Source organism: Apostichopus japonicus, chromosome 19 (genome assembly GCF_037975245.1).
Source record: "Apostichopus japonicus isolate 1M-3 chromosome 19, ASM3797524v1, whole genome shotgun sequence".
In the NCBI taxonomy this organism is placed as follows: Eukaryota; Metazoa; Echinodermata; class Holothuroidea; order Aspidochirotida; family Stichopodidae; genus Apostichopus; species Apostichopus japonicus.
Window position 1 is genome coordinate 4,631,011 of NC_092579.1, and position 22,265 is coordinate 4,653,275.

General features: G+C 38.7%; 2 protein-coding genes across 2 annotated transcripts in view; both read left to right on the plus strand.

Annotated features, from left to right (window-relative positions):
• LOC139959797 (uncharacterized) overlaps window positions 1-2,796 on the plus strand; it is a 39,183-nt gene extending 36,387 nt beyond the window's left edge. Inside the window, exon 33 of the mRNA XM_071957650.1 lies at window positions 623-2,796. Coding sequence (XP_071813751.1) covers window positions 623-732 — 110 coding nt within the window. The 3' untranslated portion in view covers window positions 733-2,796. The remainder of the gene's footprint in view (window positions 1-622) is intronic.
• Window positions 2,797-19,187: 16,391 nt separating this feature from the next.
• On the plus strand, window positions 19,188-22,010 carry LOC139960167 (very long chain fatty acid elongase 6-like). The gene is made up of 2 exons (XM_071958328.1): window positions 19,188-19,358; window positions 20,404-22,010. Exon 2 carries the CDS (start codon window positions 20,442-20,444, stop codon window positions 21,255-21,257), a length of 816 nt encoding a protein of 271 aa, XP_071814429.1. The 5' UTR covers window positions 19,188-19,358; window positions 20,404-20,441; the 3' UTR covers window positions 21,258-22,010.
• The last annotated feature ends 255 nt before the right edge of the window (window positions 22,011-22,265 follow it).

The window sequence follows — 22,265 nt, forward strand, 5'->3', positions numbered from 1 at the left end:
ACAGCATTTTCCAGGGACAACTATGACACTATATGAGTGGAGCACAAAAATAATACAAGCAAGAAAAATGTTTGCAATGTGCCTCTCAGATCCTGGAAATGACACTTTCCAGACATTAAAAGTTGCACAAAACACACTCCACTTACTCGAGTCAGTAGAGGCGGAAAAAAAAGAGAAGTTTTCAAAGTTGGTTTCAAAGTTGGTTTAGTATAGTAGTCACCACACTGGTTGCCATAACATGTCTCTGTTGTTCAATTGTTCGGTTGACTTTAGCAGGTGTCCTTAGACTCGCACAGAGTAGTAAAGAATTCTTCAGTCAGGACGGATGTAGACACTATACACAAATACACTCATTGTTATGTACAGCTAGTATTTCTCCCATTGTGTCGTTGTCATGCAGCTTTTTTGTTCAATTCAACTGATATTTCTCATATGACTAATATACTAAACCACTAAGTAACAGAAGGTCACATTTAGAGAAAATGTTAATGTTAATGTATGGTGGTGCACGAGGTTGTTAAAACTTTTAGAGAAATCCACCCCTTAAACAAATATATAAACATTTTTTTTTTTTTTACATTTTACAAATCTTGTCTCTCTCTTTCGTTTCTTTTTTATGCAGGTAAAAAAAAAAAATTGCTGCAACGATCCAGACAAATGTTACACACGGAAAGTGTGTACGTTGAGAGTTCAATGTTCTCCTTAGCAACTAGCGGTCTATTTTACCTTTAGTGTTGTCACTTCATTGCAAATATCTCAGCAATTTGTTTGATTGGAACAACAAATAGCATCAGAAGTTCTTATTTTCCATGACTGTCTCTTTGGATATCAAACTAGTTGGGGAGAGGTGTGTGTGTGTGTGTGAGGGTTGGAGTGGGGGTGTGGGGTGGAAGTGGCAAGGTTGTTTCAGTTGGAAAATGTTCCCGAGCTCCCATCACCCATGGGCAAATGTAACTGTTAGAGGCTGAACTATTAATGAAGGCAACCTTTGAAATAGTCATACATATTCATATAAAGTGATTTATATGTTAATTAATGATTAATTTTATCATCACATGTTTATTTCTTAAGTGAAAACATTCAGTATTGTTTTTAGCTGTAACAGGTGTACAATAAACAAACACCACAGCTGAGCTGTCAGAAAAGCAAAAGCATATTTGTAACCTGAAACAATCTTATATTTGTTGTAGAACACATTTTTTTTATATAGGAGAGACGTCTCTCAAATTTGTCTATCAAGTTAGGGACTTTACCCAAAAAGAGTTTGAGGTTGTAGTAAAGTATTGAATATTCATGAATGAGTTGAAATTAGGTTCATGTTTCACAATGATGAGAAAACATAAAAGTTTTCAAAAGTTTCCAATCTGACTTTCGCATGTGACCAGTATTAATATGAGAAAACGTGTCCGAACGAAGAGACGTTTTAAGAATCCATTGAAATCATTTATATTTGTCACAGTGAATGTTAATGTTGGTGAAAACTTCCATGTATGAACATATCCATACCAGTTTTGGGACTTGTTAGGAGAAAAAAATTTGCATCTTGTTTTTCTCTTCTCTCTAAAGAGCTGGTGGCATTTGTTTGTCAGTAAATTTAAATGCTAATCGCCTCGCTTGGGACATTTTGGGACCTATTACTTTGGAATGATTTTGTAGTAACTAAATAATTAGACGCTTTTCCCCATTTCACAGATCTCATACATAAGTACATTATATGCCGTGTAATGCCGTTTGGCTATTGCACAGAGTTGAGAAAGTGTTCTAACAGAAAGTTTATTTGCATAGAAAACCACAATTTGTTTGCCACGTTGATGGCTAATATTTGTCATATCATTAAATGAGAAGTGGGGGAATCTTGGTATACAGACATAAGGAAGACTCTGAACTAACATTCATCATTTTTATTATTATTTATTACATCTTTTATAAAACAGTTTTTGAGAGGTTTGAAACTCTTCTGCCCCTGACTTTAGCTAAATACAAATCGAAAATAAAATTGGTCAGCCTTATACTGTCGATTTAGCTTGTATCACTCGAGTTTCCATGATTTGTAGCACCTCTGCTGGTTAACACAAGCCACAGATACAAACCGAGTGTATACATGCCAAGAACTCTTCAAGTATAGATCAGATTAAAAGAATAGGTCGATTAAATTTAAATCCTAACAGATTATCACTTGATCAACCTCGCTTGGGACAGTTTGGGCCCTATTACGTTGGAATGATTTTGTAGTAATTAAATAATTAGAGGCTTGTCCCTATTACACAGATCTCATACATACACACATGTTTGTATTACCTTCAGATCGAGGACCCCATTGTATTTTCCATTGTTCAAATCCAGGTACCCTAACCTTAGCAATACCCCATACAATAGAATTCTTCCGAGGATGTGGTGATTCTTTAGAAATCACAATCGAGGACCTGAAATTCTTTTGTTCAAGTCCTCGGTCAGAATACAAGACAAACGCACACATACATACATTATATGCCATGTCATGCTGTATGGCTATTGCACAGAGGTAAGGAAGTGTACTAACAGAAAGTTTATTTGATAAAATCAAATAAAACTGTACATATCTTGGTTTCATATATTTATATATATAGTTTTTGTTTTGGTGTTTTAGCCACCTTAAAATTAAAGAAATTTACTTCCCATCAACCTACAGATCGAGTGATATTGTTTGCTTTTCTTATTTCTTCTGGGGCAGAAATATAATAAATGATTAGTGGCATTTTGCTCAATTTATGTAAAAAAAGTTGAATACAATGTTTTGCAAAGCAAAACGCAAAAACATGTTTTTTATTACTTTGTAAATTTATTCATCTTCGAATGTGCTGTAGTGTTCACAATTTAATCCATTTTATTTCCCATCAGATGATAAAATCATGACAAAATTTGGCTGTTGGTGAATAGTTTTGTTACCCTTTTCTCATTGGTTTATGATGACGTCATTGAGGCTTTTGGCACAGCAAATATCGAGATATGCACCATTGATAGCCTTGACTTGGATAAATTGCACCATTTATGATTTATAATTCTTACTCCCAGGCGGGGGGGGGGGTGGGGGGTTAAGGTGAAATCAACGAATATAATTATGGGATAGCTTGCACTATTAGCAAAGGACTCCACTCTTTCCTATGACAAATTTGTATCAAATAAAAGGTCAATTCTATTGGCCCCAAGTATGCTAGAATATTTAAAAAATGGTCACGTGTGCTGTCTAACTCCCATCAATCCTTTGCTTGTGTAGCCTATACCAACCTCAAAAATTATTTCTCCCTCACAGATACATAGCAGTTTATAATTTAAGAATCGTTGAATGTCTGTGGGTAATGTGGAGAGTCAGTATTACCACAAAAACATGTTTCGAAATTTGTCACAAGTTCAAGTTGAAAAAATTCCCTATTTTACAAGACCATTGTATATTATTTGCTAATGGGGAGGGATGTTAGTCTTCAAGTTGTCTGTTGTTTGTTTACCGAGTTTTTTTACGATTCGGTAAATGATTCGGTAAACAAAATGAAGAAGGTATAAAAAAAAACACTTTAAGTTAGTTTCTCAGAAGGAACAGAAAAAAAGAACACCGCAATTTGTTTGCCGCGTTCATGGCTACTGTTTGTTTTAGCAATAAATGAGAAGTGGGGAATATTGGTCTACGGATATTAGGAAAACTCTGAACTAAAATTCACTGTTTGTATAATTATTTTTTACAACTTTTATGAAACATGTTTTTGGAGAGGTTTGTAACTTTTCTGTTCTTATACCAGGCGCGGCGGAACGGAAAAATTATTGGGGGGGGGGGGGGGGGCTAATGTGTGGAGACTATCAGAGCCGTATATAGAGAGAGTTTGGCCAACTGGCGATTTGTGACGTCACACGCAAACCATGGGCATCAAAATAGGTCCAGTTGTCGTTACCAGTTGCGCGAAACACGAAAAACACCACACACAATATATAGCAGCTTTGCACACTGTGCTCGTTGCGAACAAACGAAGCGACTCAGAATGTCAGATTTTGACAGGCATACGAGGAACAAAATGGATATCAGGTAATGAATTAGAGTATGCGTTAGTTAATGACATTTACGTTTATCTTCACACCTGAAATGCATAGAAAACTAGCTGAAAACCTGTCATTACACTTGTTTTATTTTACGCCTCATACTACTAGTCCTTCTTTAGTCATACAAACGAAAAGCACAGATCACAGTCCTGGCTAGGCTAGATTACAGACGCACAACTATAGCATCAGGCCTACATTAATAGATCCTTCAATTAAATAAAGTAGGCCTACACATAAAATGACAATTTATGCTTCATTGATCTTTTCAGGTTTGCCAAAAGTAGTTGTACCAGAGGTCATTGTATTAGGATTAATATTCGGCATAACTTTTTCTCTAAAGTCTAATACAACTTATACAAGGGTTGTGAATGGATGGAATGGTTTGCCTGAGAAGGTTGAATTGCAAGTAGTGTGAATGGGTTTAAGAATACTTTGGATGAGTACATTAAGCATTGTAATTGGGTATGACATTTGATGTCCTCGGTTTTATTCCTCTCATATAGCCTTAGGGTCCTTAATGGGGACTTGAATGTCTCTCCTGGTTTTTTTTTTCTACTAAACTATATACTTGAGTGTAGGAGTTAGCAATAGTTGGGAGTCTGTGGGCAAACCTAAGACTGATATTGTGGTGTTAATTTCTCAGGAATGTAGTACTAGGCTATAGTAGGTGCAACAGATTGAATGGGTCTGTCGAGAAAAAAAAAACCTGCAACAGCTGAATACTGGTGTATGTTGTAGCTTATGTATTTTCCATTAACATATATACTATACGGTCATGTCCTTAATAAGGTTTCATGGATCACATTGACATAGTGTGCCTACTTGTCAGTGTTGTCAACTGAGCACAGGGCTGATGACATCATTCAGTTTGTTATTATGCAGACAGCAAATGGCCATAATGATAATTATTAATTGTTACTTATTCTTCATACTGCCCTTACTGGCCTTACCTGAACGGTGATGTATAAAAGTGCAAGAAGTTGTTAAGCTTTTCATTTAAGAATCGTTTCAGCCTGTCCTATTTCAAACATATGATTGGCAGGTTTCCACGTTACATAGCTTATCAAAATGGAGCTGTTCTGTAAAGCAAGAAAATCACACATATGCATGCATACAAACACACTCATATAACAATTTCTGAATATCTTTTCAGCTGCCCAAAGGTACTGGAATGCAAGCTCTGTTGGGTGAATTAAAAAACCCTCATTGTACTCTTTTATTATGGTCGGCGTAGCTGGAACCAGCAATGATGGTGATGTGGATTTGACAGTACCTAGACAAGAATTCAATAGCTGCTTTGTGTTGAAGTGGGTTCAACTTGCTCAAGGCCATGACAGGATGACGACTAGACATCAGGATGAATTATCTGTTGCAGAGCTCTATAAACCAGGCAGTTGTTAAAACATCCATTGGGTGACCCTCACAGTCTACCAGGCACTGCATCGCAGAAGCAAAATGAAGTGTGTGTGATACCTTCATCTTATGAGAGTGGAATGGTATCAGTGTGGCCTCTGTCAATTTGGCTTCAAGTCTTTGTTTTCTTAAAAGCTGAGAAGATCTTTCAGTGGTTTCACATTGACCTCTGTACTTGACAATTCATGTGTATTTGCCAGCTCAGGAGGAAGCCAGATTTTAATTACATTAACCAATGCTGACTTTTTTTTGGACATGTGGTACATCTGCAAGGAGGTGAAGGAAGCAGTTGGAGTTGCATGGATGTGGAATCTTGTTGATAGTCTGGCAGTCTTATCCACAGATTATCCCAAAGCTTCTCCACATTGCCACATTCAGAACTTATTACATTGATAAACTTGAAAATTGCAGGAATCTAACGAAGCACCCATCAAGGGAGTTTGTATAATTATTGAAAGCTGTGACCTTCTGATGTGACAGACTAATGTGAAATAAAGGGCAGTAGATTACCTTGTAAATGAACCTTGTTATTGTTTGATTGTATCTAATGTTTGCAAAATTTTAAGTTGCATGCTACCAATTGAAACATAATTCTTTCTCTATTAATGGGATATAAATACTTCTCCTTAAAGGGTGTGAAGACTCCCGCACAAAGAAACATCTCATGCCGGTTATCTGACCTAGTTTCGAATGCGGTGTAACAGAAGTGTTAGACACCACCATTGATCCCAGAAAATACACACACAGCTTGCTACCATCTGTAAATAGACATTAGTGTACAGTCAATACAAACATCACGGTCAATGACCACAACACAGTGCACATAGCAGCGTGGACATCTCAGGTCTAGATAAAAGATAACAAGGTATCAGGTTCATTACTGTCTGCATTTTGTAGCGACACAAAAAAACTTCACTTGCAAGCAACGGAAAGTAAACTTTTTCAGAGCGTGGCATGCGGTTTAGGGCAAGTCTTCAATACCTTTAAATATACTGCATCGGTTGTTGTCACTTGATCATTTGCTTGTGTGTGAGCTAAACAGCTTAAATAATATGTAAAAAAATAATACAAACTTTCAAATTGCCAGATATTTACTTGCTCAAAATCATTATCCCATCATGATTTGTTGCTATCCTTGAGTCCATTATTCAGATGATGAGGCAGATTCCCTTCAACTCTCCATGATGAAGGTAAAACCTTATATCTTAACCAACTGCCATTGAGTGTCCATTTGAAAGTTTCAAACACACAAGTGCATTGATTAAAACAAAGACTTTATTGCTGTGGTTGCAGGAACTGGATTTCAGTCTAGTAGTCACTCACCAGGTTCGTCTTTATCACAGTCTGCTAACTGTGGCTTTTTATGTTAGGAGTTTTTCTTCAGAGCACATGCCACCTTTGATTTGTAAAAAAAGTCCTGAAATTCAGGGAGTTAAAATTTACTGTCTAAAGATAATTTAAAAAGATTTTTTTTAACTTCAATCGTCAATGTGGGTGTCAATTAAGGGAATAAGGAGTTACTGATGCAATGACTTTCTGGCATAAGTGCATTTATAATGTGTTAAAACTTGAAAGGTGTATCATACTGCATCCCCCCCCCCCCTCTTAATTTGCACTCCGTTGGAATGCACAGACAGTTTTGCTTATTAATGAAATACCAGTTAACACTAAATTTTCAAGGCTTCCTTTAAAACAGTCAAACGAAACCGTGCATTGCCTAAGCTAGGCCTACGCAATAGTTTGAACATTTCTTTATCAACATGTGGTGACAGGGCTCTTAAGATAATTCAGTGACCAAGACAAGAGTGTAGGGTAGTCTTTGCAATAAGCATGACTAAGGCTAGGCTACCAGTACCATAATTAGCCTTGGCCTAGTGGTCTTTGAAATGTAGCCTAGGCCCCTGCTACTTTGATAAATGATAGTTGACTGCATCCAAATTAAACCAAGGCCTAGGCTATACTTTTGAAGAAGAAAAAATTAGGCTGAATTCATGTTAGCCTAAAAAGGCTAGGCCAATGCTGACAATTAACACAAACCAAGATCATTTAACCATTTGGGCACTTGTTTATGGCATACTATAAGGGTCTATATAATTAGGCCTGATTGTGTACACAACCCACAAGTTGCCAATGAGTATAGACCTAGCCTAACTAGTTTAGGCTACCTAGGCTACTTTGTTTTCCTTAGGCCTAGTTTAATTGGGCCTTATACTGTGCTATATTATGTAATGTGCTATAACAGTTGTAGTAATAGCAAGAATGGTCCAGGTCTAAATAAGCCCAGGCTTAACTTATGCTTCGGGCTTAACTAAGGATTAGGGCTTTACGTGATGCCTAGAGGCTAGCCCACCCTTTTACATTAAACTAAAAGTGATACTTTTTTAGGCTAGGCATACAATAACTAGGAATTAGGATAACTATATGTGCGACTGAAACTGCCATGCCTATGATTAGGAGAGCTGGCATAATGAAATCGAATTTGTGGATCGTAAAACGACAGAGAATAGCCATGAATGTAATTACAAAAACCAGTCTGGACGTAAAATTCTCGCATTGCTTGTACATTACTCGTATTACACTAGGGCCTATAGTATCGGCCTAGGCTACACAGACTTTTTTTCATTAGATCTGCATCTTGTTCTTTCTACTTCCAATAAAATCCTCTTCTTTTATGGTCAGTCGGAAAATCAAACAACAATATCCATGTTCTGACCGATTGCAGCATCCCCAGCACCATTTCTTTCATAATTTCGTACTTTTTTCGTGTACACAAACGATAGTCTATACACTGTGAGTATGCGTGTCGCCTGCTATAAAGTTTTCAAGTGGACCTATTTTACCTCCCTGTGTGGGCGTTTTCCCTCTCGACCAATCCAAATCGGTTACATGGTTGGCCAAACTCTCTCTATATACGGCTCTGGAGACTATCTAAGCGGAGCGCCACCATCGGTTGGCGCGGAGCGTACAAGAAAATTTTGGGTTTTTTCAAACCCCCAGATGGCCGGAAACGGCACTTCCCGAGTGTTTTATGCTGCGAATATAGCCCTAAAATATGGGTCTCAAGCCTGCAATTTCTCAGATTGCACGTAAAAGTCTGTAAAAACATTGTAATTTGTATATTCGATGGTGTTTTAAGAGAGTAGCTATTACTCATAGTGTACTCGCAAAGACGTTTTTGAGTGTAGTAAGGGCAGTGGCGGAGCTAGGGGTATTGGTCAGGGGTGGCAAGAATGGTCTGTAGAGGCGCTTTCGACACTATCTAAGCGGAGCGCCACCACAGGTTGGCGCGGAGCGTACAGAAAATTTTTGAGTAAAGGTACTCCCTAGATTGCAGGAAATGACCCTTTCCGGGCCTTGCTAATTTGCAGATAAACGGAGAATAAATAGGTGGCGTCGCCATTTTGTCGGAAAATTACACCAACAGAATATGACAAATGTCAATAGGTATATGAGAGAGCAATAAAATAGTCAATAATCGCGAATAAGTAAAAAGTAGTGAAAAGCTGAAAAGGGCGCCAGCAGTCCATTTGAGTCCATCAGGGGGGGGGGGGGGCATCCGCCCCTGACTGTATATATAGACGCTCCGCCACTAAGTAAGGGGATGTTGGAGAACTGGCTGAAAGGAGGCAAGTCATTGGCCTAAGACGAAGTTGTGTTACGCTTACCGGTACTCACACTCACTGCTTCCAATTTTCACGGGGCGTGAAGACGCGGTTGGGGTGACAATGTGGTCTATAGCCAAGTGACGGGCCGAGGGTCCCCCAGCAATTACTAAAATTATTACACCTATATAGTATACGTGTGCATCGGACAGATCGACAAGTATGCATTGAAAAATGGGCAGATGCACGTTTCGGAGCCTTGGTAAATATTGGGGGGGCTTATCATGCATTTGCCCCCTCAACTTTTTCATTGGGGGGGGGGCTGAGCCCCCCCGGTTCCGCCGCCACTGTCTTATACCCCTGAAGTTAGCCTAATAAAAATCGAACTCCTAAATATAAAATCGGTTAGGATTTGTCAATAAAGTTTGAATATCAACCAATAAAACATCATTATTATCGATGTAGCTTGAAATACGATGTCCGTTGAGAAATCAGATTTATCAAGGTTTAACCGGTTTTCCACCAATAAAAAACCTTGATTTTAAATCAGTATATCAAGTTAGTTTAGAGAGAATATAGTTTATCGACTGATGACAATTTTTTACTACACCTTTATTTCAAAATAAATGTTATTGTCAATCAAGAACCCGCAGAACAGTAACTACAACCAGGGCAGGATTAAGCTTGTGGGAGGCCTGGGGCCAGCTTGGTGGTGGGGGGCCCCCTCTAGAAATTTTTGAACTACTGAGTGACGGTACTGGTGTCCGCCATATGCGCATCGTAACCATGTTATGGCACTAAAATTGACAAAAATCAAACCCATCTTTACAATAACATATTGAGCGGTCGTTTAGGCCTACTATGATCGTTAAAATGATTTTTTCAAATCAAACAAATTTATTATTATGTATGTTTAGAAAAATACTTGAGAATATGAAAATTTAGAATTTCATGCATCCAGATTTAGGCATAGTGAGAAATGTAAGACTAGGTCACCTTATGGTATATGTTAAAAAGACTTGGGAGATGAATACCACATGGACTACATATTAGAATGTTTTTTTTTTTATAGTGATAGAAAAAACTTCAAAAAGTATTTACAAAAACATTCATTTATATATAAATTACATAACATGATATTTTGCAACTAAAGAAATCTACATCTTACAAAAATTACTCAAACGTTTTACTTAAACGAATATGTTTAACAAACTTAAACTCTGTAAAAACCCAAAGACTTATAATTTTATATTCTTCTTATAAATATTATATATTATATATCTTGCTACCTACAATAGGCATACCATGTTAAAGTTAGAGTCCACTAGGGTCAGTCATACACAAGGGTCAATCTATAAAGTTGAATACCACATGGACTACATATTAGAATGTTTTTTTTTTATAATGATAATGACAGTGTCATTATAATGACAGTTTTATAATGACAGCTTAATAATCTAGGTGAGACTAGGCCACACCATGACATCCTACTGTTATTGGGATAGTCTGTTTAGATCTAAATTAAGCTTCAAAATCTAATCAATTAGTTAGATTCACCAGACTTCAAGAATCCTTAGATCTTGCAACTCATAACCATTCCGTATAAAAAGCACACGTGTAAGCGTTGTGGTGTTCCCAGACTTCTAATCCGAGTGCGCTGTGGCACTGTGTACACCATATATGATATATACATGCTGCAACATGCATCTGTGGTCTGCATTCGTGAGACAGTGGCCTACAATCGTTGACAAAAATAGATGGGACACCCCACTCCCCGTATCAATGTTGCAGTTTCTGAGCGCTTTTGGCTACAACATTGAACGGGGGGAAGGGGGTGCGCTTAAACCAATATTGCTCGTTGCCAGGCGCGGCGGAACGGAAAAATTATTGGGGGGGCTAATGTGTGGAGACTATCTAAGCAGAGCGCCACCATCGGTTGGCGCGGAGCGTACAAGAAAATTTGGGGTTTTATCAAACCCCCAGATGGCCGGAAACGGCACTTCCCGAGTGTTTTATGCTGCGAATACCCATAGGCGTACGAGGCGGGGGGAGGGGGGGGGCAGGGGGGCAGGCTGCCCCCCCAAATTTCCAGAGGACAAGAAGTTCGGGAAAAAGTCCTGAAAAATTCGGGCAGCCTAAGAGGAGAAAAAAAGATATATATATATATATATATATTTTTCTCCTCTTAGGCTGCCCGAATTTTTCAGGACTTTTGCCCGAATTTCTTGTCCTCTGGAAATTTTGGGGGGGGGGCAGTCTGCCCCCCGCCTCGTACGCCCATGGACAGCAACGTTACAATTAGTTGCATTGAGACCGTCGGTATAATGCGCTATATAAATAAGTTATTTAAACAAAATACGTTGTGTAAATTGAGTACGATAAATGCAAAAATGTTTGCAGACAATGGTAAGGACTATTAGCAAAAAAAATCACAGGAAATTTGGAAACGCATCATTGACTGCTTTTCAGCATGAAACTTCTTTGTAACGCCGGGGAGTGTTTTTAACCTTCTACTTTGCGGTTGATTGTTAACATTTATTTGTTTTGAAACAAATTCAATATACAAAGGATTGGAAGAAATGTTGGTTCTTTTGAAAAGTTGCGTTTTTTTTTAAAGAAAGAAAGAAAGATATTATTCCAAAAAGTACGAAAACATGTTATTGGAAACCTGCTCAAATACCGAATCCTGTGTCGTTGTACTCTTGTTTACACAATTTACACGTTGACACTGAGGGTTGTATCTACGATTTGTGCAAACAGATGAATATTTTTTTTCAACTCCCTGGTTTAAAGTTGCAGGTAAAACGGCATGTCTATTAAGTGTTTATATGAATGAGGAATTGTTATAACGGAACGCCATTACTCTTTTAGAGATGTGTAACCATTTTCTTTAAAACTTTCCTAGCTTCCAAAATTATTATTATTTTGAATTCTTATACATGAACTCATACTTTCATTTGCGGCTTCATCATCTGTTACTAACAATGTGTTCAAATTTGTTGTATCACAGTGTTCTTGTGTTTAATTGTTTCTACCTGGTAAGTTGCAACACATAATTTAAAAAACAAAAAAGCACCTACGGTTACAGTTTACCGTTAATCAATGAATCACAGGTAGGGATGTGTCTGTTGTATAAAGCTTTACAAGATTGATTGCCCTACACAACAAACAATAACAACACCACTGAACTGAACAATGTGGCAACAAACACGTATTTAATGTAGATCCCACCCGTACAGTATACCCACAAAGAAATGTGTAATACCCACACGTTTATAGTATTCGAGTCCAGTTTTCTGCACTCGGACTTTAGACCAATTCCAATTTGGTATATCATCTTGCTTGGCAGATCTCTTATTTCTGAAGTCTACTCTTTGAGTGTCCAGAATGAGCACTTATGTAAGGAGTCAATGCAGTCTTACACATTTAGCCACACATACATTGAATATATATGAAATATGAATATATATATATGCAGTAGCTTGCCCGAATCTTTTTCAAATTTTTGCCCGACAATTCTATGATTTTCTTTATTTAGCATCATGATGCCCGAATATTTCCGTGTAACACCACCGTAAGCGCAGTTCATCTGGGCTCCCACGCTTTTGCTCGATCAATTTTTTCTAACTAGTCAATTGTATACCTGGACCAAGGGTGGCGGAACCGGGGGACACAGGGGGCACGTGCCTGAGGTGCCTCAAGTTAGCAAGAGGCCAGGGAACCAGAATGAACACTCGGGAAGGGCCGTTTCCGGCCATCTGAGGGGTTTGTTAAACCAAAAATTTTCTAGTACGCTCCGCGCCAACCGATGGTGGCGCTCCGCTCAGATAGTCGTGCATACAACGTTGCAAATCCTGGCTAAGCCCGTGACTTTTATTGAATTTCTGTGGGGCAAACTCAAAGCTATTTTGAATGGAAAAAATTTGTTAAGATATTAACAAGAAAAAAAACTTTAATTCGGAAGATTCCTACATTAGCAACTAGCATGATTTCACCTCATTTTGTCTCAAAAGAAAAATTGTTCTTGGTTTTCCAATTTGCGAATTGGATATTGCGGTGCTAGTATGCATATTTTCCTTTGGGGGGGGGGGGGGGCGTTGATGGAGTGATGTGTATACACAAATATGATAATGCAATAAGAGTTATATTGATGGAGTGATGTGTATACACAAATATGATAATGCAATAAGAGTTATAAAGGGTACTAAATATAAGGCTGCATCAGTCCAATCGAATTTCTGCAAAGTGCCCTTTGAATTGATGTCGGTGCCCCCCCCCCCCAGATTAAAAGTGCTTCCGCCGCCCTTGACCTGGACATCCCCAACATGAGTGTTAATAAGAAACATTTTCTTTTTCATGGATGGGGGGGTGTGCAGGTTTATCATATTCTTTGTTATATTTTATACTTTTTTTCTGAGACAAATTGCAGTCTCACCCGACACAGCGACATTATCCCGCCTACGTGTCGTTGAACAATGTATGTTTTCCTGGAGGTAGCTGAGTACTATGTTAAAATAATAAATAAGGTAATTAAATAGGAGCTTAAAAAATATACTGTCCCATTTTTCCCTTCAAAGTGATGTTACCTGTTTTTCTTCTTCTAATTTACCAAATTTTTGTGGAAGTGTAAATTTCTAAAACGTGAGATTATAAAATAAAGAATGTTTAGATGCAACTTGCAAGGCTTCAGAAGTGCCGTTTCCGGCAATCTGAGAGGCATTGTTTGCCAAAAATTTCCTTGTACGCTACGCGCCAACCGATGGTGGCGCTCCGCTTAGATAGTGTCACGGGAACTTTCGGGCACAAAAAGTTCTGCCCCCCCAAACTGAAATGGTCCCGTACGCCTATGCGAATACCTAGCCCTAGAATATGGGTCTCAAGCCTGCAATTTCTCAGATTGCACGTAAAAGTCTGTAAAAACATTGTAATTTGTATATTCGATGGTGTTTTAAGAGAGTAGCTATTACTCGTAGTGTACTCGCAAAGACGTTTTTGAGTGTAGTAAGGGCAGTCGCGGAGCTAGGGGTATTGGTCAGGGGGGGGGGGCAAAAATAGTCTGTACGGGCGCTTTCGACACTATCTAAGCGGAGCGCCACCACAGGTTGGCGCGGAGCGGTCAGAAAATTTTTGAGTAAAGACACTCCCTAGATTGCAGGAAATCACCCTTTCCGGGCCTTACTAATTTGCAGATAAACGGAGAATAAATAGGTGTCGTCGCCATTTTGTCGGAAAATTACACCAGCAGAATATGACAAATGTCAATAGGTATATGAGAGCGCAATAAAATAGTCAATAATCGCGAATAAGTAAAAAGTAGTGAAAAGCTGAAAAGGGCGCCAGCAGTCCATTTGAGTCCATCAGGGGGGGGGGGCATCCGCCCCTGACTGTATATATGGACGCTCCGCCACTAATTAAGGGGATGTTGGAGAACTGGCTGAAAGGAGGCAAGTCATTGGCCTAAAGACGAAGTTGTGTTACGCTTACCGGCACTCACACTAACTTCTTCCACTTTTCACGGGGCGTGAAGACGCGGTTGGGGTGACAATGTGGTCTATAGCCAGGGGACGTGCCGAGGGTCCCCCAGCAATTACTAAAATTATTACACCCAGGGTTCTGCCGCTGCCGGTCGGCGCCGGTCGGGCCCGACCAGCACGCTGAATTACCGACCGCCACAATCTGCCTGAGTGACTTTTCCGACCGGCACTTATTTTCGATAGGAACTCCAAAAAACAGCTCCATATCCGGAGGGTCGAACGTACAGTAACACTGCAGTAATAAACGCTGTTCGCAGGTTCACTGCATGATATCGCGCAGTTGATCAGAGTTATTCACTAGTTTACTGTTTATTTGTACATGAAATTACACTCAGATTTTGTACTCACTACTCGATACATGAGAAGCAGCGTTAGTCGCTCAGTGTGTATATCATAACTGTCGTAAATAACTGTCCATCTAAAATTATCATCTCAGCCTGAATGATTTATTTAATAGGCACCACCTAACTTTTTTCATTAATTATGAAAAATTCCAGAAATGAGATCTCATTTCAAAGCTGTCTACATGTGGCTCAGAATACTCGGGAAGGGCCGTTTCGGGCCATCTGGGGGGTTTCCAAAACCCAAAATTTTCTTGTACGCTCCGCGCCAACCGATGGTGGCGCTCCGCTTAGATAGTCCTGCCGGCACTCAATCCACCCTGGGCAGAACCCTGTACACCTATATAGTATACGTGTGCATCGGACAGATCGACAAGTATGCATTGAAAAATGGGCAGATGCACGTTTCGGAGCCTTGGTAAATATTGGGGGGGCTTATCATGCATTTGCCCCCTCAACTTTTTCATTGGGGGGCTGAGCCCCCCCCCAAGCCCCCCCCGGTTCCGCCGCCACTGCTCGTTGCTGCTCATACTGTCTCATCATTTTTGTCGAAGATTGTCTGAATGGCTGTACAACGGTTCATTGGGGTATATATCGAGGTCTAAGCTGCTCCAAGCGTTGCGCGATAGCAATAGATGTTAATATTTCCTCTTAAAATTATTATAAGTCGCAATTGCTGATTCATTCGAGTAATTAGGTCGAACCGAATATTCAATAGGCACGCATGTTTCAGCGAATAAAGCGAATAATTTCACAAGAAAAACATAATATTTTCGATCCGTTTCTTGCATTTATTTCGTATGGGGGGAAGGGGGTGCGCTTAAACCAATATTGCTCGTTGCTGCTCATGCTGTCCCATCATTTTTGTCGAGGATTGTAGATTTAGGTGTATGCAGTGTGGCTATAGAGCATAGGCAAACAGGCTTGTAGACCCAAAAGTGCTGCCCCCCCCCCCAGTTCAGAACTTTAGATACATGGTTTTACTAACTTTTATGTCACACTGAGTGACGGTACTGGTGTCCGCCATGTGCGTATCGTAGCGATGTTATGGCACTAAAAAAACATCAGTGGTGGGAGGCCATGGCCCATTCGACCCCCCCCCCCCCTTGATCCGGCCCTGACTACAACATTATTCCTTCACTGCGATAGCATCTTAGGGAAATGCTATCGAATATATGCATTCATTATAAGGCAATGTTGGCTTTGTAGGCCTACATACTTCAAATTGTTAATTTGCACTCTATTGTAAAAGTCCTTATGTTATTAACATAAAATAACAAGTACCAATACTCGTCACCCTTTTCTTCTTGGTAAAATTACCGAATTCAAATAAGGGTATAGGAATGTATAGGCTATATTTTTTTTCGCCAAGTTCCACTTTCTCAGTCATGCATGGTGAAAACAGAATGCATTTACGTCTTGTGCACAAAAATAGAAATGACTATTGACATTGTAAGGTAGGGCATGTTTTTGTCAACTCAACTTTGCGCACCAATCAAGATCAATTCTCTACCTTGATCGACAGCTATAGCAAGCGGTTCTGACCGGGGTAGGTGTTGTCCTGATTAATTGAGTTAATGTCATATTATATCGATACGCCACTGTGAAGAAAACATGTGAGGGACTTGCTTAAGCCGGCATGAAATATGCCAGTTTGAGAATTAAAAAATGATAGATTTCTCTTCTTTTCTTCGGCAAACTCTGCTCTAAGATATTTAATAGCCTACCCTCCTCCTCCCCTCCACCCCCCCCCTTCAGAATGAAAATCAATTATAGAAAGCTGACGGGGGGGGGGGTGATTTTTCATATTGTTACTCATATTTCGTTTCAAAGGGACTCTTGTGATACTTCGCTATAAGGGGACTGGGGTTGAGAGTGAATTAAGTTGTTGTGTTCATTGATACCAACAGTTCTGTCTTGGGTGCCTTTTCGAGAGAAAAAACTTAGTTTGTTTATTTTCAGAAATGTCCGCTTTTATTCTATTCAGTGAAATTTTCAGAAATATACTAGAATATCTGATTTATAAGATTAAGTTAAGATGTCTTTAAGTAACGATTAACAAAATAATTTCCAGCTTTGCTGATAATCTTAAGTGAAATGACGTAAATTAGCATCTTCCGGTCCAAATGGCTCCGCCCCTATATGTAAATTAACGATTTAGTTTCCTGAAAAATACCGTACCGTACCGTACCATTATCCAACCACAGCTCAAACTGCTATAATAGAAACAATTGCCCTATTTGAGTTGATTGAAGTGTGTCATATAAATAGTTTACGCCTTCCATGCCACGACCAGACAGACTACCGCAGCCTCTATTTGCAGTTAGAAGCCAGTTCTCCAAATCAGGCAGAAAGTCGTATCACAGTTTCAAACGTCACAAAAACGGTAAGGAGAGTTTTAAGCATCCGAGTTTACGTTACTACTTTATACTTACTACAGTAGCCACACGATTGGTTTAATCAAACGGACTGGGAATATATTGGTGTTCGTGCCCAATATATATATATATATATATATATATATATATATATATATATATATATATATATATATATATATATATTCCTTACCGGTTTCGAACCTCTGGGCATACAATCAGCGTCCATAGCCTAGTGGTTATAGGGTGTCCGTGTACAGAGCGGAAAGCCCGGGTTCGAATCCCGCTGGAGGCTGTTCTTGATTTTCCAACTCATTACGATTTTCATTTATATATATATATATTTATATATATATATATATATATATTATGAATATGATTATTTCTAACTAATCGCCCAATGTTAACTAGTATCTAGTTCCCGTTATATATGTCCATGACTTGTGGCTACTACAAATTGGCATACTCCTACAAAAGTCCCAAAAAATACCCAAAATGCAGCAGGAGAACATCTGTTTTGATATGTTATCAATCAGGATCGGTTTTTTTTTTTCTTGTGGCTTGGATGTTAACGAGCATGGATGGAAGTACATGTCGTGCATTAGGTCAATTCAGGCAATTTTAGACCACTTTAGGAGCAGCCATAGGCGTAGGAGGCGGGGGGGCTGGGGGGGCTGCAGCCCCCCCAACCAAAATTTTTGGTGAAAATTCGGGCAATATGCTGAGAATTTTTCGGGCACCTACTGAAAGAAGAAAAATTTGCGTTGTGTTTTTCAATTTTTTGTGTGAAAATTCGGATAATATGCTGGGAATTTTTCTGGCACCTTCTGAAAGAAGAAAAATTTGCAGTTTTTTTTTCGGCCACCTACTGAAAGAAGAGTAATTTGCAATGTGTTTTTCAATAGTTAAACTGATAATGTTATTATCGTTATTATTGTAACGACTTCCCCAATAATTAAAACCAATATGGAAGGGTAATAACACGGAAAATATAACCAAAATTTTTCGCGCGCTCCGCGCGCGTTCAACATATTAATGTGCATATCATATAGTATTCATCGGTTAGTGGCATGTGATGTAATAACCGATGAATGCCTATATGATATGCACATTAACATGTTGAACGCTCGCGCGCGGAGCGCGCGAAAAATTTGGTTATATTTTTCGGGCAAGTCGTTACAGCCCCCCCCCCCCCCCCCCCCAAAATCAAATTAGGCTCCTACGCCTATGGGAGCAGCGTACGATCTTCTTTTTAACTACTGAGTAAAGGGGTTTCCTTACAAGTGGCGAAACTTCAGGCTCTCATAGCGAAAAATCTGCACGGTCATGATACGGGAAAACGACGGTGCCATGAATGGCTAACTTGTCAGCTATCCAGTGATTGTGGTAGGGTTTAGCTAGTGAGAACTTCTGTCTCGACATAGAGACCACATTACTTTTAAGATTTGGTGTGTACGTCAATAGGGCTTTTAATAGGTGTATATGCTACCCATACGTTATAGCCAGTCATCTCTATGGGTCGATGAGTTAGTTTTGCAATTGTCATATATTTACTTTCGCTTGTAGACTACAAACATCTCTACTAATTTATCCGTTGTTAGTAATTGCTTCCACATTTGACATAATACGTGACGTAACTCCTATAAATAAAATCAAAATAACCTTACAAATCCACCGACCTTTTTTTTAGTGAAACTGAACAGGCAATTGATTTGAAATTTATCTAGCACTCTGTATGTGTGTTAAGATTTCGTAACCGGTCTGCCTTTGCTTTGTGTTTTGGTTCACGAACAAAAAGCCCTTGTGTATTTTACAGGTCGACACCTTTCTTGACATTAGGTGATCAAATAACACGAATTCTTTGAATAATACATGACTTAAAATAGGAATGACCATTCTAAAGTGGTTTCTTGAGAAATGCCAAGTCATTGATGCCTTAACACTGTACAATTAGCCTATATGTATTACTATTCTTTAGCTGTAGTGTCCATGCGATAGACATAACTTTTTTCGACAGGTTTCAAGGTAAGACTTATACATTTGATTTCTTCTTCTTTTTTGCCAGTATATTTCATACAAAGTGATTGTCTTGTCTTTTAATGACTGTTTCAATGTAAATGAGATATAATTGGGAACTTATTTGAAGAAGATGAACGTTGAAACAGCCCAGGCAGGTATTTGTTGGTTTAAAACCATTATGTGGTCTTATACTTACTCTCTATTAAAGTCAACTGTGAAAGAACTGTGAAAGATAGAATTAAATACAACAACCGTTTTTTTCTCTCGATATAGTGTGAGATTTAAATGAGCAGGAAAAGCCAATAATTAGGTTATCACAGAAAGATTTTTTTTTGAGGTTGTTGAACCTGAGGAGAAACTTTCATTCAGTTTCTTCTGGATAGTAAAATTAAACGGTGAAATAAATGAATCAATCCGTAGAAGAATCACAACTCAGGATGAGGGGAGGGGTGAGGTGGATGGGGGCGGGCGGTGTAAACTTAATACTAATTCGTATGTGAATTTAAAGATTTTTTTTTTTTTTTGAATCGGTGAAAATGAAGGAAATGTCCATATCAAAGTGCTTGTGTATTGTGTGTGAAAACAATAGAAAAAAAACCTGTTCCATTTCCCTCGGCATGATATATTTTCTGTAACAATGCGCCCATGTCGGATCCAGGATTTTATTTAACATGGGTTGTGGCCTTGAGGTTGTTGGGGCCGACTCACATTAAGAGTGGTCTGGTGCCCACCCCCCCCCAAACCACCCCAACCCCCTCCCCAGAAAAGTAATACTTTATTTTTCTTCTAGATTGTTCTGCATTCTGAAGCATATCTATAGGCTCTACATTACATTACTAGTTTTAAACTTTCGACTATTTTTTATTTCTTCAACTTTCAAATTTGTTCTATAATTTCGCGGCTATTTAATCTGTAGGTTACAACTCGTTCCACAAAGTTAGGACTTTATATATCAAGATTTCGACTTTGATCTCGAGCGATGTAGTTTCTTATATTAGAATATCAGCGATTTCACCTCAAAATTAGATTTGTTTCTCCTTTCCTATACCAGATCATTCAACCAGCCAATATTCTGAAGAAGGAAACAAAATGGAGAACCTAACGTTCACTACCATATTTCAGCACGTACTTCTCGATGAGCAATACGACGATAACCTCAGAATGCAGTGGTCTCAAAAGTACGCTTGGCTCGCTGTTCCCATTGTCATGGCTTATATCTTTCTGATCTTTCAAGTCCAAGCGTGGATGCAAAAGAGGTCACCGCTACCCCTACGTGCTCTCCTAACTTTGTGGTCACTGAGCTTGGCGATTTTCAGCATACGTGGCAGTTACGTCATGATCTCGTACTTGTGGAACGGTCTCAATCGGAACGGTTTCCAAGCAACGCTTTGCTCGGACACTTTCTACGACGGAATATATGGATTCTGGACCTGTGCGTTTGGTCTTAGTAAAGTATTTGAACTCTTGGACACCATGTTCATCGTTCTACGTAAAAAGGAGTTGCTTTTTCTGCACTGGCTTCATCACTCGTTGACTCTCCTCTTCGTTTCCTATTCTGGGAGATACAGGACCAACGTTCCCTCCAAATTTACCATGACGGCTAACTACGCAATCCATGCTTTGATGTATTCTTACTACACAGTCAAGGCTACAGGATTAGTCAAAATTCCAAAGCAAGTCAACATTTTCATTACTACAGTACAAATACTGCAAATGGTTGCCGGTTTTGGGATTTACGTCATTGCAATGCAATTGGCCAATGACGGTGTATCGTGCCCATTGGATACCGATATATTCTACTTCAACTCTGTGGTATACACTATTTACTTTATCCTGTTCTGTAATTTCTACTATAAGAAATATATCGCCAAGGCTGGTGTAGGTCAGGTTAAGAAGGTAGATTAAAAGCTTTAGCAAAGCTGTAGCTCGGTGCGGTGACACCAGTTCTTATTTATAAACCGATAACCGATAACCGAAAACGGTCTCTCGTTTTTATTTGTTTGAAGATTATGACTGATTGTGTTTCTTTTTTAAAGCTACAAAATATTATTTTCAACGAACTAAGAATAGAAGGGTTAGGAACAGCATTTTTTGCAGATATTAACAACATTAATTTTGCAGTGCAGTGCAAAGATACCTTCGGTACCCTTTTCACTGAGCGAGATATTGTTCATAGAACTGAAACATTGGGCAACATCGCATTAGGCACGACTAAATTTCATAGCTAACTGCACGGTTTCCACGTATAGGACTTTGTCACGTTGTCATTAGACTGTACATTTTAATTGGTGACTGTAGCAACGGCGCGCCAAAAGATTTGTATTCACTCTTTATATGTTTATATATATATATGTATATATATATATATATATATTTATATATATAAATGAAAATCGTAATGAGTTGGAAAATCAAGAACAGTGAAAAAACTTTCAGCCTCCACCGGGATTCGAACCACGGGCCTCCCGCTCTGTACGCGGACACCCTAACCACTAGGCTATGGACGCTGATTGTATGTCCAGGGGTTCGAAACCGGTAAGGAAGATCGTAATTCCACTGTAGGCGTTTGTCACCTATATCGAACAATACTAGTTCTGTTTTTGGTGACATATTTTGCCCTACTCTAGAGATCAAACATGATGCTATCCAACTCGAAAATCATTTATATTTATATATATATATATATACATATATTTATTTATATATATATATATATATATATATATATATATATTTATTTATTTATTTATATTTATATATATAAATATAAATATATATATGTTTAAAGACTTGACGTGTAATTTATGTTATAATATATTTTGTGACGATAGTTTTTTTAAAACACATATGATGTGTATACACACATTGGATGTGGATCTTTACCAAAAAAATAAACCTTTTGTTTTATTTGCT

Excerpts from the sequence above, each read along its gene's own strand:
- LOC139960167 (XM_071958328.1), top strand. The coding sequence starts at position 20,442 with ATGGAGAACCTAACGTTCACTACCATATTTCAGCACGTACTTCTCGAT.